The sequence below is a fragment of the Panthera leo genome, chromosome C2, assembly GCF_018350215.1.
Source record: "Panthera leo isolate Ple1 chromosome C2, P.leo_Ple1_pat1.1, whole genome shotgun sequence".
NCBI lineage: Eukaryota > Metazoa > Chordata > Mammalia > Carnivora > Felidae > Panthera > Panthera leo.
The window spans coordinates 74,887,400-74,901,607 of record NC_056687.1 but is presented as its reverse complement, the minus strand read 5'-3'; the positions used below and the strand labels follow the sequence as shown (position 1 = coordinate 74,901,607).

The following is a 14,208-nucleotide window of genomic DNA, read 5'->3' as shown; positions in this document are numbered from 1 at the left end:
GTTTTGGCTATTTTTTTTAATATATGAAATTTATTGTCAAATTGGTTTCCATACAACACCCAGTGCTCATCCCAAAAGATGCACTCTTAAATGCCCATCACCTCCCCTCCCCTCCCTCCCACCCCCCATCAACCTTCAGTTTGTTCTCAGTTTTTAAGAGTCTCTTATACTTTGGCTCTCTCCCACTCTAACCTCTTTTTTTTTTTCCTTCCCCTCCCCCATGGGTTTCTGTTAAGTTTCTCAGGATCCACATGAGAGTGAAAGCATATGGTATCTGTCTTTCTCTGTATGGCTTATTTCACTTAGCATCACACTCTCCAGTTCCATCCACGTTGCGACAAAGGGCCATATTTCATTCTTTCTCATTGCCACGGCACTCTCAACAATAGCCAAATTGTGGGAAAAGCCTAAATGTCCATCAACTGATGAATGGATAAAGAAATTGTGGTTCAGTTTTGCCTATTAAATAGGCAAAGCCCATCAAATTATAGGTGAGGGCATGATGATAATGTACACTCTTATACACTGCTTCTGGAAACGTACACTGACACAAACCTTCTGCAGGGCAATTTGGCAATAAATATGAAAACACCGGAACATGTTCATAACATTTGACATGGTTATTCCATTTCTGGAAATTTGTCTTAAGCTAAAAATATCAGAGATGTAGAAAGATGTTCTTTAGTGCATCACTTACAGTAAACTATGTACATCTACATAATGAAACAACAGGCAGTCACTAAGAAGCAATGCTTTAAAATATTCAGTGACAATGGGACACCTGGGTGACTCAGTTGGTTAAGCATCTGACTCTTGATTTCGGGTCAGGTCATGATCTCGTGGTTCGTGAGTTCGAGCCCCGCCTTGGTCTCTGCACTGACAGCGTGGAGCTTGCTTGGGATTTGTTCTCTCTCTGTCCCTCCCCTGCTCACTCTCTCATTCTCAGATAAATAAACTTAAGTAAAATAAATTAAATAAACTTAAAAAAATATTCAATGACAAAATGAGAAGTGACATCGGAAAAAATGGCAGAGCAGACAGCCCTAAGGTCCCATCCTTCCACAGAAACATTGAAAAACAAGCAGAAACTATCAAAACTAACTTTTTCAGAACTATGAACAACAAAGGTTTACAGAAGTCAAACAAATGCTGAATCAAGAAAAAGGCAACTTAAAAATGGTAGGAAAGCTTTGTGACATCTGTACTTGCCATTGCCCTACCCCTCCTCAGCTCAGTGGCAATTTCAAAGTCAGTCATTGGCCCTCCCAGTGGAGGACTCTGGTCTCTGGTCACAGGAAGAGCAAACTGCATCCATTGGGTATGTCCATTCTAACCTGTCTGGGGGTACCTGAAGGACTGGTGCAAGGCGCTCATCTCTGTTTCACCTAATGCAAGACTGAACTCAGGGCAGCAGCATCCACTGCTTGAAAACAACTGTAAGGCTCACCAACTACCCACAGTCACCTGGGGCAAAAGATGGCAGTTGAGACATAAAATAATAGCTACGATAAAGAAAAGCTAAAGAACGTTTCTTTGGAAAATTACGGCTTTCAAAAACATATGTGTATTTTGGGGACTATAGAAAACCATGCACACACCTAAGGCAAGTTACCCACTCAGAAAAGACTGGAACAGCCCCTCAGTTTTGAGCTCTGGATGATCTCTGCACTCAGCACAAGCCTGGCTGAGTGTTGAAGGGCCCCAGCACAGAACAAATCTGCAAAGACTGGGAGAGGTTGTTCTTTGTTCATGGTTTTGCACTCATGGAAGTCAAGAAAATCTCTGTCAAAAACACTAGCTAAACAAAAGCTAAAGGAACAGAGATTTCATTGACCATACATGGCAACTGATACAGTCTTTGCAAAAAATAGTTTAGGAAAGTCACCAAACAAATGGACTATGACAGCCTTCAAAAACTAGCAGAACAAAAGCCATCAAGTCCCGGGGAAGGGGGATTTCCAGAGTTATCTGGATTTCCAGAGTTACGACATTATAATATTCAGCAGAACAAAATAAGTTGACAGAAATAACCTCTGAGGACACCCAGACATTGGACTTACTAGACAAAGACTTTGATTATTTTTCTCCAAATCCCAGCTTTTTTAAAAATTTATTTTTTAAATTTACATCCAAGTTAGTTAGCATATAGTGCAACAATGATTTCAGGAGTAGATTCCTCAATGCCCCTTACCCATTTAGCCCATCCCCCCTCCCATAACCCCTCCTGTAACCCTCTGCTCTCCATATTTAAGAGTCTCTTATGTTTTGTCCCCCTCCCTGTTTTTATATTATTTTTGCTACCCTTCCCTTATGTCCATCTGTTTTGTATCTTAGAGTCCTCATATGAGTGAAGTCATATGATATGTTAGACAAAGACTTTAAAACAACTGTTTCAGGGGCGCCTGGTGGCTCAGTCAGTAAAGCATCCGACTTCAGCTCAGGTCATGATCTCGTGGTTTGTGAGTTCGAGCCCCACGTCGGGCTCTGTGTTGACAGCTCAGAGCCTGGAGCCTGTTTCGGATTCTGTGTCTCCCCCTCTCTCTGCCCCTCCCATGCTCATGCTCTGTTTCTGTCTCTCAATAATAAATAAATTTTAAAAAAATTTTATAAAACAACTCTCTTTTTTTTAATGTTTCTATTTATTTTTGAGACAGAGAGAGTCAGAGCATGAGCAGGGGAGGGGCAGAGAGAGGGGGAGACACAGAATCCGAAGTGGGCTCCAGGTTCTGAGCTGTCAGCACAGAGCCCGACACGGGGCTCGAACCCACGAACCATGAGATCGTGACCTGAGCCGAAGTCGGACGCTCGACTGACTGAGCCACCCAGGCACCCCGAAAACAACTCTTTCAAATATGCTCAAAGAAATTAGGAAACAATGTATGAACAAAATGAAAATGTCAATAAAAAGACAGAAAATATGAAAAGGAGCCAAAAGAAATTCTTTCTAAAGAATCTTTTTTATAATTTCTACCTCTTCATTGACATTCTTTCTTTTGTCCAGTAAAAGTAACTATTTGAGTGGCGCCTGGGTAGTTCAGTTGGTTAAGCATCTGACTTTGGCTCAGATCATGATCTCACAGTCTGTGAGTTCAACATCTGTGCTGACAGCTCAGAGCCTGGAACCTGCTTCAGATTCTGTGTCTCCCTCTCTCTGGCCCTCCTTCACTCGTGCTTTGTTTCTCTTTCTCCCTCTCTCTCTCTCAAAAATAAATAAAAATAAAAAATAAAAACATTTTAAAAAAGTAACTATTTGAGCAAATATAAAAGGCTGTAGGGGCACCTGGGTGGCTCAGTCGGTTAAGCATCCAACTCGGGCACAGGTCATGATCTTGCAGTTCATGGTTTCAAGCCCCACATTGGGCTCTGCACTGACAGAACAACGGAGAGCTATTACTTAATGAGTACAGAGTTTCTGTTTGGGGAAATGTAAAAATTTTGGAAGTAAAGAGTGGCAATGATTGCACAAAACTGTGAATGTAATTAATGCCCCTGAACTATATGTTTAAAAGTGGTCAAAATGGCACATTTTATGTTATGTATATTTTACCACAATAAAAAATAATTAAAATATTTAACGACATGAAAATTTATGACAAAGTTAAATGAAGAAAATGTACGCACAACTATATAGAGAACATAATTCAAATTTCTTCATTTATATACATACAGAATGCTTTAATTCATTAGTTCTGAATGGTAGAATAAAGATGGATTTTTTCCTTTGTTATATCTTGCAATGTTTTCCATCTTTGTTTTATAATGAATATATATTAGTAACCATAAGAACAAAAAATAATCAAGTTATTTATCAAAATATAGAGGAAAACCTGGAGATGCTTGTTACTAAACAGAGAACAATTAGAGCTGAAATGAGGGCTGTTTTGAAAAATGTGGAAGAAAGACTGATCTAGGGAGAAAACATAGATGGCTCTTTGCCACCCTAAATCGCAGAGCTGGGATGGGTGCAAGTTACATAGAGATAGGCTTGGCTTCTTCATAAGAAGAATTCTGTTAACAGTATGGACTGGCCAAGGGTGTTCTTTCCAGAGATTTGAGCCCCTTGGATACACCTGACACTGTCAGAATTACAGGGAACAAGCAGTAGTCAAGATAGACAAGGGGCTGTTCTCACAATGCACACACTCTGGGACAGGGGAGGCAGGAAGACGCAAATAAAAACACAGATAAAAGCATAACTTCAGATTGTGAAGGGCACCCCCCCCCCACACACACACACACAAATAGAGCACAATTGTGCTTTCTGCCTCCACTGCCACCATGGTGCCCATGAAAAAGTTTCTGGTGAAAGGGGGCAAAAAAAAAAAAAAAAAAAAAAAAAGAAAAGAAAAAGGAAGAAGAAGCAGCAAGTTATGAAGTTTGCCCTTGACTGCACCCACCCTGTAGAAGAGGGAATCATGGAGGCTGCCAATTTTGAGCAGTTTGTTCAAGAGAGAATCAAAATGAATGGAAAATCTGGGAATCTCAGTTGGAGGGGCTCTAACCACTGAAAGGAACAAAAACAAGATTACAGTAACTTCTGAGGTGCTTTTTTCCAAATGGTGTTCGAAATAACTCATCAAAAAAATATTTGAAGGGGGCACCTGAGTGGCTCAGTTGGTTAAGCATCCAGCTTAGGCTCAGGCCATGATCTCATGGTTCCTGGGTTTGAGCCCCACATGGGGTTCTGCACTGACGGTGTGGAGCCTGCTTGGGATTGTTTCTCTCTCCCTCTCTCTCCGCCTCTTCCCCACTTGTGCATGCTCTCTCTCTCTCTCTCCCCCCCCTCTCAAAATAAAGAAATAAACCTAAAAAATATATCTGAAGAATAATCCCTGTGATTCATTGCGAGTAGTTGCTAACAGCAAAGAGAGTTACAAACTGTGTTACTTCCGGATTAACCAGGATGAGAAAGAGGAGGAAGAGGCGGATTAAAACTCATTTATCTGGAACATTTTGTATGAATTCTTGAATAAACCTTGGGAACTAAAAAAAAAAAAAAAAAAGCACAATTGTGTGATAGAGAAAAATTGGCTTGGTGACTACTTAAAGTGAACTTCCTGAGGTGGTGACATTTGAGCTAAGATCTGAATAAGAAAAAACCAAAGCCATATAAAGATGGAAAGGGAGAGTGTTTTAGGCAAAGCAAAGAGCAAAAACAAAGGTACTGTGGTGATCACAAGCTTGACAACGCTCAAGTGACAAGAAGACCCTGGTGCCTGGGATAAGAATGTAACAATGTGGTTGTAAGTGAAGCAGAAGCAGGCAGGGGCTAGAGCATTTTAAGCAAGTAGGTGGCAATAAAATTTACTTTTCAAAATTAACACTCTTACTGCTCTTTGAAAGGTAAATGGGGAGGAGGGGAAGCAAGATGAGTTGTGAGGCTGTTGTGGGAATCCGCAAGGGAGGTGACACGGCTCTGTGTCAGGGGGTACAGAGCTTCGGAAAGCAGAGCCAACAGGAGCTCCATCCAAAGGGATGTGAAGGATAAAGAAAAGAGAAACCAAGGATGGCTCCAGGTCTTTGAACAACCAGGTTGTTTTACCAGAATGCAAGGAAAGGGAATTTTTTTCCCTTTCACTGATGTGTTCTAAGTGCCTATTACGGTAAGTAGTACAAATTAGGCACTCAATAAGTAGCTAATAATTTTGTTGAATACCAGATCTGGTAGAAGATAAGAAAATATATTTATATGCTGATCCAGCAGACCAGAGAAAAGTTGATGACCGTGAAGAAGGAGATTATAACAGAAACAAAATCCCCAAGAAGGTAGGAAGAGGTAGGATTAAACGTATAAGTGGAGCTGTTGGCATTTATATGTAACAGAGAGGAAAGCAGAGAATATGGTGGATGGTGGGGAGTGGATGGGTTGGGGTGAAAGCCTACAGCAGGGAAATTGGGAAGACAATTCATGTTAATCAAGAGGTGGAAATGGGAGTGGCCTAATGGCAAGATTATCTTTAATCTTCATTCAAAATCCCCAAAGGCTAGGATTTAAAGATCTAAAACAGGGGCACTGGGGTGGCTCAGTCGATTAAGTGTCCAACTCTAGATTTCAACTCAGGTCATGATCTCACAGTTCATGAGATTGAGCCCTGTCAGCATTGACAGCATGGAGCCTGCTTGGGATCCTCTCTCTCCCTCTCTGTTCCTTCCCTACTTGCTCTCTCTCTCTCTCTCTCAAAGCAAATAAATAAACTAAAAAAAAAAAAAAAAAAAAAAAAAAAAAAAAAGGTCTAAAGCATAAAAGCTATCCAGCCTCTATAAACTGGGCATATATTAACTATAATTACACCTGAAAGCATACTGAAGACAGCATTCCTGATTTTCAAAGTGCACTTGAGAAACTGAACAAGAAGACCATGGGAGAAGGGAAGGGGGAATCGATAGTTACAAACAGAGAGGAAGGGAGGCAAACCACAAGAGACTCTTAAATACAGAGAACAAACTGAGGGTAGTGGGGGGAAGGAGTGGTGGACAGAGGGGAAAATGGGTGATGGGCATTGAGGAGGGTACTTGCTAGGATGAGCACTGGGTGTTGTATGTAAGCAATGAACCACAGGAATCTACCCCAAAACCAAGAGCACATTGCACACACTGTATGTTAGCCAAATTGACAATAAATTATATTTAAAAAAAATGAAAAGCAATAAATTATCCCAAAATATAAACAAACAATCAAATAAATAGATAAATAAGTTTAATGACCATTATGGAAGCCCCGTATTTTGTGGAAAACAGAAAAATAACTAGCCAGCTTTTCCATGGCTAATACTTTTATTTCAATCCAAGACTCACAAATGGGGCTCTTATTTCCTTTTTCCCTCTCTGAATGGACCTTTGGGCGTAAGTCCCATATCCCTGAGGCTGCAACTGGTGTCCCTCCTAGTGGACCAGCCCTTCTGGAAGAGCCAAGAAAGTTTCAAAAATGTCTTACTTGTTACACCAATAAGAGTTGTGATGGCCAGATCCTGGAACAGAAACTGGTAATTTGAAAGGCTGTTTGTCTCCTGAAAAGAAAAAGGAAAGCAGGTCAAAAATGTTGTGACCCTCTGGATGAAGTCTGACATCAGTTGCATTCATTTTTGTTCCTGCAACATGGGATTTTACAAGAAGAAGGTGTGGCCAGGGTCCTGTTTGTGTTGGTAGAAGTACCAAAGATAAGGCTGTGAAACCCCCTCCAACCAGGAGGCCACCTTTGTGTGCTTTCTAGGCTGGGTCCTTTGTACATCAACATCCTCCTGTTGAGGGAGATGTCTTACTCTACTAGATCCATCTCTGATCTCTTTTCTACCTGCTAGCAGAAAGTCAGGGTTTGGTCTGGAACAACAGGACAGTGAGTTCCCAGTAGTAACAAGAGACAAATGTGTGGTGATCTTACCCAAATTTTACCAGTGGAAAAAGAATAATTGAACCCACTATTTGCAGTCTTGGGTGTTATTAGCAAGTCCTGATAAGGCATCCTTGATATTCTTGGGGAAAAAAAGGTTAAGATCTTACTGATTTCAAGTAACTTGCTTCCTTGCCCCCCTTTTAGTGGAAAGGAGATCAAGATGACCCAAGTTCAACTCTAGTTTGTAGCATGAGTTGTTGGGATTCCAAAATAGGACCAAATTTCTGTGCACAGCCTCTCCTTCTCCATCTCATTCATTGTGAGCGGGAAAAGACATAAGCAATCTGAAAATAACAAAACTGAAACCTTCAGCCCAGAAGCAAGAGGGCAGGACATAGAGATGAATCTAACGAATCATCAGTAGGCTGCTTATACTCGCTCATGAGAGTCGATTGCAAAGTTTTCAGGGATTATTTTTTTGAACTGGCTGTTAAACACAGCCATTATAGAACCTGAAATTATACAAATCTACCATTAAATACATTATGCTAAAACAAAGCTAATAAATACCCCCAATCCAGCACTTCCTAATCCTTTTCCTACATTGTGCTGTTATCTATGTTCTTTAAGATATTTACAAGTCTTCTAACTCTGGGGTGCAAGTACTACATAATGACATGCCATGTGCACATCTCTTCCCAACTCCATGCTCAGTGACGTCAGGCAGGCAGCTCGAAACCAGCCATGGTGGGCATATTTACACCACGGAAATCAGCAAACATGAATAACCAGGGCTTGCTGTCCCAGGGAGAGCGGCTCTGAAACATTTACCAGCTCCCCAGTCCCAGATCATCTCGCTACTGAATGGTACGCTCGGGTAGAGTCACACTGGAACAGAGAAGATGGAGACCTCGTCCAAGCAGCCAGAAGCAACCGCGAGAAAGTGCTATGCCTTGATCTTCAGCTACTACTACACACAAAATGTCTCTGTCAGAGAGTCAGAGAATTGACACCTTCAGCTTCTCCTGTGTGCATCTATTTCTGATTTACTTTCACCACAAAGGTAGTTTCAGAGGGGCCCTTGGTCCTCCAAGCTCCCCCACGTGCACTCTTCCTCAAGAGGCATGCAGGTTGGGAGGATGCAACTCCTTGTTTCAGTTCTAACCAGGAGCTCGGGTCACCAGTCATACCCAGTAGAGCAGCAGAACACCAACATACTGGATCATGCTGTACAGAGCCATGTACTTGAACATGCAAAATGAGGTAACGAGAGCGGCACGTCCTTCCCTGTGTAAGCAAAGAAAGGACAGAGTAAGGAGATGGAAAGAAAGGTCAGTGCCTCTGCTGTTCAGCTGAGCTTAGGAGAAACACTCCAAAGCCTGATTATTCAACAGTTTGTCTGACAGACTGGATAGCCTCGAGCCAGAGCGAGCTGCCTGTCAGTATGCTAAACGACTAGACTTTCAGGAAAGACCAATTCCCGGCCCAGCCCCCCAGCCTTGGTCCAGTTCGAGAGCCCAGAGTGCATGGTAGCCTCGTGCTCTCTGTGGGCATCATGTCAGAGCGGAGTCAGAGGACCTGGGGATGCGTCCTAGAGCTCGTACCTACTCACAAGTGTAATTTGGAAGGTCATTTCCTTCTGTCAGTCACAGTTTCTTCATCTGTAAACTAAGGAATTTAAATAAGATTGCAGGCTTGGGGGCTATTTTCATGAAGGTGTTTCATTTCATTCAAATCATTTGGCCATCCCCGCTTTTTCTAAAACTGCACTGAAACAGTGTCTATGCTCAAATACATCATATATCGAATTTAAATAGACTGAAAACAACGAACGTGTTTGTTTCCGTTACTGTTGGTGGACTTGGAGTAAATGGTATATATTTAAAGCATAAAATAGATTATTTATGAGATGCCACTTTTATCACTTTCATTGGAAAGAAACGAGTTTAAATTTGCTTCTGGTCATAATGTTTTCCTGGGATTCCAAAGCCTGATTTCAGAGTGGGCTTTTCCCTGTACTGGGGCTCAGCTGCTGTCATTTGCTCTACCAGAAGGTAGTTTCTCGTCATCTCTCACCTCCTTAGAAAGGGTTTTCGCATGCCACACACCTGCAGCAGCCAATTCCACCCCCCCCAGCCGCCTTCTTACTTTTCCCATTACCCTTGATTTATCTGTGTATGTGTTTATTGCCTGACTTCTCCACCAGAATAAAGCTTTATGAGGTCAAGGAATGTGTGATTTACTTGCTTCTGGGTCTCCAGGGTCTCCACCAGTTCCTGGCACTAAGTGCCTGCTCTATAAATATTTGTCAAATACACACATAAATTTTTAAAAATTTGGGAGGAGCCAGCAAAATCATCATTTTAATATGGTGGGAATAGTATGACATTTGTAGAGAAAACATTTAAATACCATCAGTTCTAACATAATTTCTAATCCTATATGGCTGTGTGAGCTTGGGAACCTCAGTTAAGTTCTCTAAACCTCCATTTCTTTATTTGTAAAAGGAAATAGTGACCACTCCGACATCTCCAGGCTGTTTGGAAGTATAAGATAATGGGTATTAAAGCACTTCACAAGCTGTAAATACATGCTAGTTATAATCACCCAAAGCAGCCACAGTGCTAACCATTTCTATCATCCCAATAAAATACAGCAGAAGTACATCTTCTGGGAGGTACAGATAAAGCACCAAGGGAGATTTTAGTAGAAGCAGCAAAGATGAGTTAATATTTTGAAAACTGGGGATGGGAAGGATATTCCAAAGAAGCATAAAGAGGCAAGAGGAAAAGAGGGCAATCGGGGAAAGGAAAGTTTGTCTCTACCCCCCATTATAAAGCACCTATGGAGATATATGTAAAAATAACAATAATAAGATCAACACTTTCAAAGCAGTTACAAGTTCCAGATTCCAGGGGTGCCTGGGTGACTCAGTGGGTTAAGCATCTGACTCTTGATTTAAGCTCAGGTCATGATCTCACAGTTTGTGAGTTCAAGCCATGAGTCAGGCTCCGTTTTGCTCATGGAGGCTGCTTGGGATTCTCTCTCTCCCCCTCTCTCTGCCCCTCTCCTACTTCTGCCCCCTCCCCTGCTCATGCTCTCTCTCTCTCTCTCTCTCTCTCTCTCAAAATAAATAAACAAACTTTAAAATTAAAAAAAAAGTTCCAGATTCCAATTTTCTAAAGATAACCTATTGAGTGGTTTTCATTATGCCACTACTCTCCCACAGTTATTATTTTTTTTTTTAATTTTTTTTACATTTATTTATTTTTGGTAGACAGAGAGAGACAGAACACAAGTGAGAGAGGGGCAGAGAGAGAGGGAGACACAGAATGCGAAGCAGGCTCCAGGTTCTGAGCTGTCAGCCCAGAGCCCGATGCGGGGCTCGAACTCATAGATCGCGAGATCATGACCTGAGCCCAAGTCAGACGCCCAACTGACTGAGCCACCCAGGCGCCCCTCCCACAGTTATTTTTAACTGCTGGTAAGTCACTCAGGAGTAGAATGGCTGACTGCATTGTCCTGCAAAGCACCCACCCCACCCAGGGACACAAAATTTCCGTTGTTTCCCTGGCCGAACAATGGGATCTGAACTTAAAAGTCAAGAGAGATTAAAACAGTGCTGGTGGAAAGCATCTACTTACTTGATAAGGTGAGGTACACACTCAATGTTTGGAGTTTTAGAAGTGAAAGGTGAGGCCACAGATGCCTCCTGTTCTGATAAAGAGATGCCCACGTGAGCCATTTTCAAAGCCTGAAAGCAAAGAGTCAGCTTACTCTGCTTGCACACTCACAGATGTCTCCCCTGAGGCCACACAGGAAAAGCTTGTCAAGCTAGCTACAGGATGGCCCGTGGACCCAAGCACGAGCCAGGAGGGGACCAGAATTTGTTCGCGACCATAATATTGCATATACAAAGAGACGACACTGGGACATCTGGCCAAAGAAGTCAGTATACTGATCACTGAGTCATTGGGCGGCCTTGGTCAAAACCCTCCCAAACCCTTCCACGTCAGTTCTTCCATCAAGAAGAATGGAGATAAGTGTATCCCAGGGATATTATGTCTAAAGGACTCCAGGCAAGTGCAATTAAGTGTAAGTCCTGGTGTGTCCTGGTGTGATTATGGCCCCACACACCGGCAGCTACTTACCCCGCAGTCATTGGCTCCATCACCGCACATACCTACAAAGTAACTAAAAGGGAGCCATGTCAATTGTAGGGGAAATCAAAGCAATTTTAACTGCTCATTTCTCTAATTAAAAAAAATAATAAAATGAACTTCGTTACTTAGGGGACACTCTGATTCTTTATTTTAAGGGAGTTTTCTGAAGGGTCCAGTTTGACTAAAAGTAAAGTGTGACTCTACAGCTCCCCGATGGATTAGGAAACCCAGCACACCATCCTGACTCCAAGCATTTCAGGGAGACTCTGTACTTCACTGCTTAGAAAGCAGCTTTGTTGGCTGTAAAATGGGACGTTCACAATTATATGACATAACACCATGGCACAGTGGAGAGGGCACCAGATTTGAAGCCAGATCTAGATCTTTGACCTGATCACTTGACCATTTTGGCCATTATTTTTCTCTCCTACAAAGTGTTGTGAGTATTCAGTGAGATGCTGTAGGGAAAAGTGTCTTCTGATTTCTAAAACAATAAACGAAAATTACTTGGTGCTGTAAATAGTAACAGGGCAGGAAATTTGCCATTTTAGCAGTCACTCAACTAACAAATGCCCAGACTTTGAAGAAAGAAAATATATTCCTGCGTCAGGATCGCTCTTTGAGGGTGAGTGCATCCTGCTGGCTTTAATTCTTGACAAAGATTATGGATAGTGTGCTTTTTAAGGTAGGAGTGCTCTGACAGTATTTTATAGGATTTGCTGTACTTGCCTTCCACACTGTCCTATGAAGGCAACTAGTTTACTATCTAGGTTTTCAACCAAGTTAAGAAGACAGGACTTTCTGAATCAAGAAGCTTGCCTAGTGACTAAATCAGGGGGGATGAAGTGGGAGTGAAAAAGATTAGGAGTCATGTCTATATGGTCCAGCACCAGAAATGAAGAAAAACTTACAGGACTCCATGGGTTCTGTTAACAGGAAATAAAGGGTCTCAAATGATGGGCACTTTATTTGAACTGCCTATTCTCTAATGCAGATCCTTTGTGTTAAAAGAGAAGTATTATTCTGATTCAGGACAGAGAAGATACTTTGCCATATAAATATTTCAGTATTTTTAAGGTTATGTGAATCCCTTGCCATACGAATCTCCTTATGTCACAGCTGTGATGATAATGTATAATGTCTAAATTGTCATTGTACCTTCAGGAGCTGAACTCAAACTATCCTTCCAGGTTCATTTCTCACCACACACTTTCACGTCCCATATGTTCTAGTCCAGTGGTTCTCAACTCTGGGTGCAAAATTGACCCATTTGAGGAGCGTTGAAAAAACACTGATGTCCAAGCCCCACATGAACAACTGAATTAGAATATCTGGACAGTGGGGTCCTGGGACTGTTATTTTTTCAAAGCTCCCAGGGTGACTGTCATAGGCAGTTAGGTTCAGAACCACTGCCTTAGGGGACTTCTTGTACCTCTTACTCTCTCCCTGACTGTCATGCTCCAGGCACTTCATACCACCTGAATTGGTAAAGAACCTACTCCAGTTTCTGAAATTCTTCCACCAGACTGGATTTCTGCCCAGGAGACATTCTTGCAAAGATTGTTCCATTTATCAGTATCTGTAAGGAACCCAAGAGAAACTTTATATCACGTCAGTTGGTCATACATGAGATAATTGATAATACTTAGAAGGCTGACTGGAAAATAACATCCATGAATGGCAAAACACAATTTGTTTCCAAGAAGTCTTTTTTATTTTTTATTTTTTATTTTTAAGACATTGAGACCTTGGTCATCAAGTAAGCGACCAAGGAGACCAAAAATCAGTCAAGATGACTGCTTAATAAAAAATATTGGATGAAAATGATGACCTTCAGATATTTAGCTGAACTGCCATCAAGAAAGTGGTCAAAAATTCCTGAGCTTAATGGAATCTTGAACCAGTAGAGTATGAGAAATTGCAAGATATCGAGAGGTCAGCATCCTAGGGAAAGGAAAGGAGGCAACAGCTTCTCAGAAAATTGTTCAGAACGAGCAGGAAAAACAGCCTCATGATGAAATAGTGACAATTAGTGGTCTTTGATTTAACCATGCCATCTGGGCTTGACCAATTGTGGAGCTCAGCTGATATCCCAAGTCTAATTTTGGCTATGGAACATTGGTGGTTTGGAGATATAATAAATGTATACCAGCTCCATCCACCTGAGCTTTATTCTACAGAGTCTGAATTCTTCTGTTAGATCTCTGTGCTCCTTGCTGTTCTTGAAAGTAACTCAGCTTAGTCTTTAATCTTTTTGTCTTAAACAGTGCCTAAGATGATAAGCAATTGAATACAAATAATTTATCTTTGGATTACACTAGACACAATCTTTCTCTAGTTTGTCCACCTGTTATGTATATAACTTACCTGCCCCTGCTATGGGTTTATTCTTCATCAGAAAATTGTTATCTTTGACCCTTTCTTGTGTAGACTCTCTATCAAAAACCTAACAGAATTCCTTTCTTGGGCTGCTTTCCTCTATAATTGATGGATTTCCCTTCACCTCACCGTTAGACCCCTCACCATGGCAGTATGAAGACAGCCACCCAAAAGCAATCCTTATGACTTGAGAAGCTCCTAATACTTTATTTCTCTAGATGGTGAGAAATGGGCTAATCAAATTTACTAATTTTAAACCTATCTAGAAATGAGACAACAAAATGTTTTTGCCCCTTTATGACACATTCAATAGGTATTTCTTACCTACTTAAAAGT

The 14,208-nt window shown here is 41.5% G+C and overlaps 2 protein-coding genes and 1 pseudogene across 2 annotated transcripts in view; 1 reads left to right on the top strand and 2 right to left on the bottom strand.

The window, feature by feature from the left end:
• LOC122230234 (probable cation-transporting ATPase 13A4) overlaps window positions 1-14,208 on the bottom strand; it is a 77,305-nt gene that overhangs the window by 11,380 nt on the left and 51,717 nt on the right. Inside the window, exon 22 of the mRNA XM_042955989.1 lies at window positions 6,935-7,007. Within this exon, the coding sequence (XP_042811923.1) occupies window positions 6,935-7,007 (73 nt within the window). The remainder of the gene's footprint in view (window positions 1-6,934; window positions 7,008-14,208) is intronic.
• LOC122230232 lies at window positions 4,279-4,932 on the top strand (annotated as a pseudogene).
• On the bottom strand, window positions 8,863-13,068 carry LOC122230233 (probable cation-transporting ATPase 13A4). Its single transcript, XM_042955988.1, has 4 exons — window positions 12,993-13,068; window positions 11,482-11,524; window positions 10,975-11,084; window positions 8,863-8,998 (listed from the first exon to the last, which is right to left on the bottom strand). Exons 1-4 carry the CDS (start codon window positions 13,040-13,042, stop codon window positions 8,977-8,979), a joined length of 225 nt encoding a protein of 74 aa, XP_042811922.1. The 5' UTR covers window positions 13,043-13,068; the 3' UTR covers window positions 8,863-8,976.

Excerpts from the sequence above, each read along its gene's own strand:
- LOC122230233 (XM_042955988.1), bottom strand. The coding sequence starts at position 13,042 with ATGTCTCCTGGGCAGAAATCCAGTCTGGTGGAAGAATTTCAGAAACTG. Across the intron at positions 11,525-12,992 it reads GAAGAATTTCAGAAACTGGA|TTACTTTGTAGGTATGTGCG; the intron begins GTAGGTTCTTTA and ends GCTCCCTTTTAG. Across the intron at positions 8,999-10,974 it reads TGTGTACCTCACCTTATCAA|TTTACAGATGAAGAAACTGT; the intron begins GTAAGTAGATGC and ends TAAATTCCTTAG.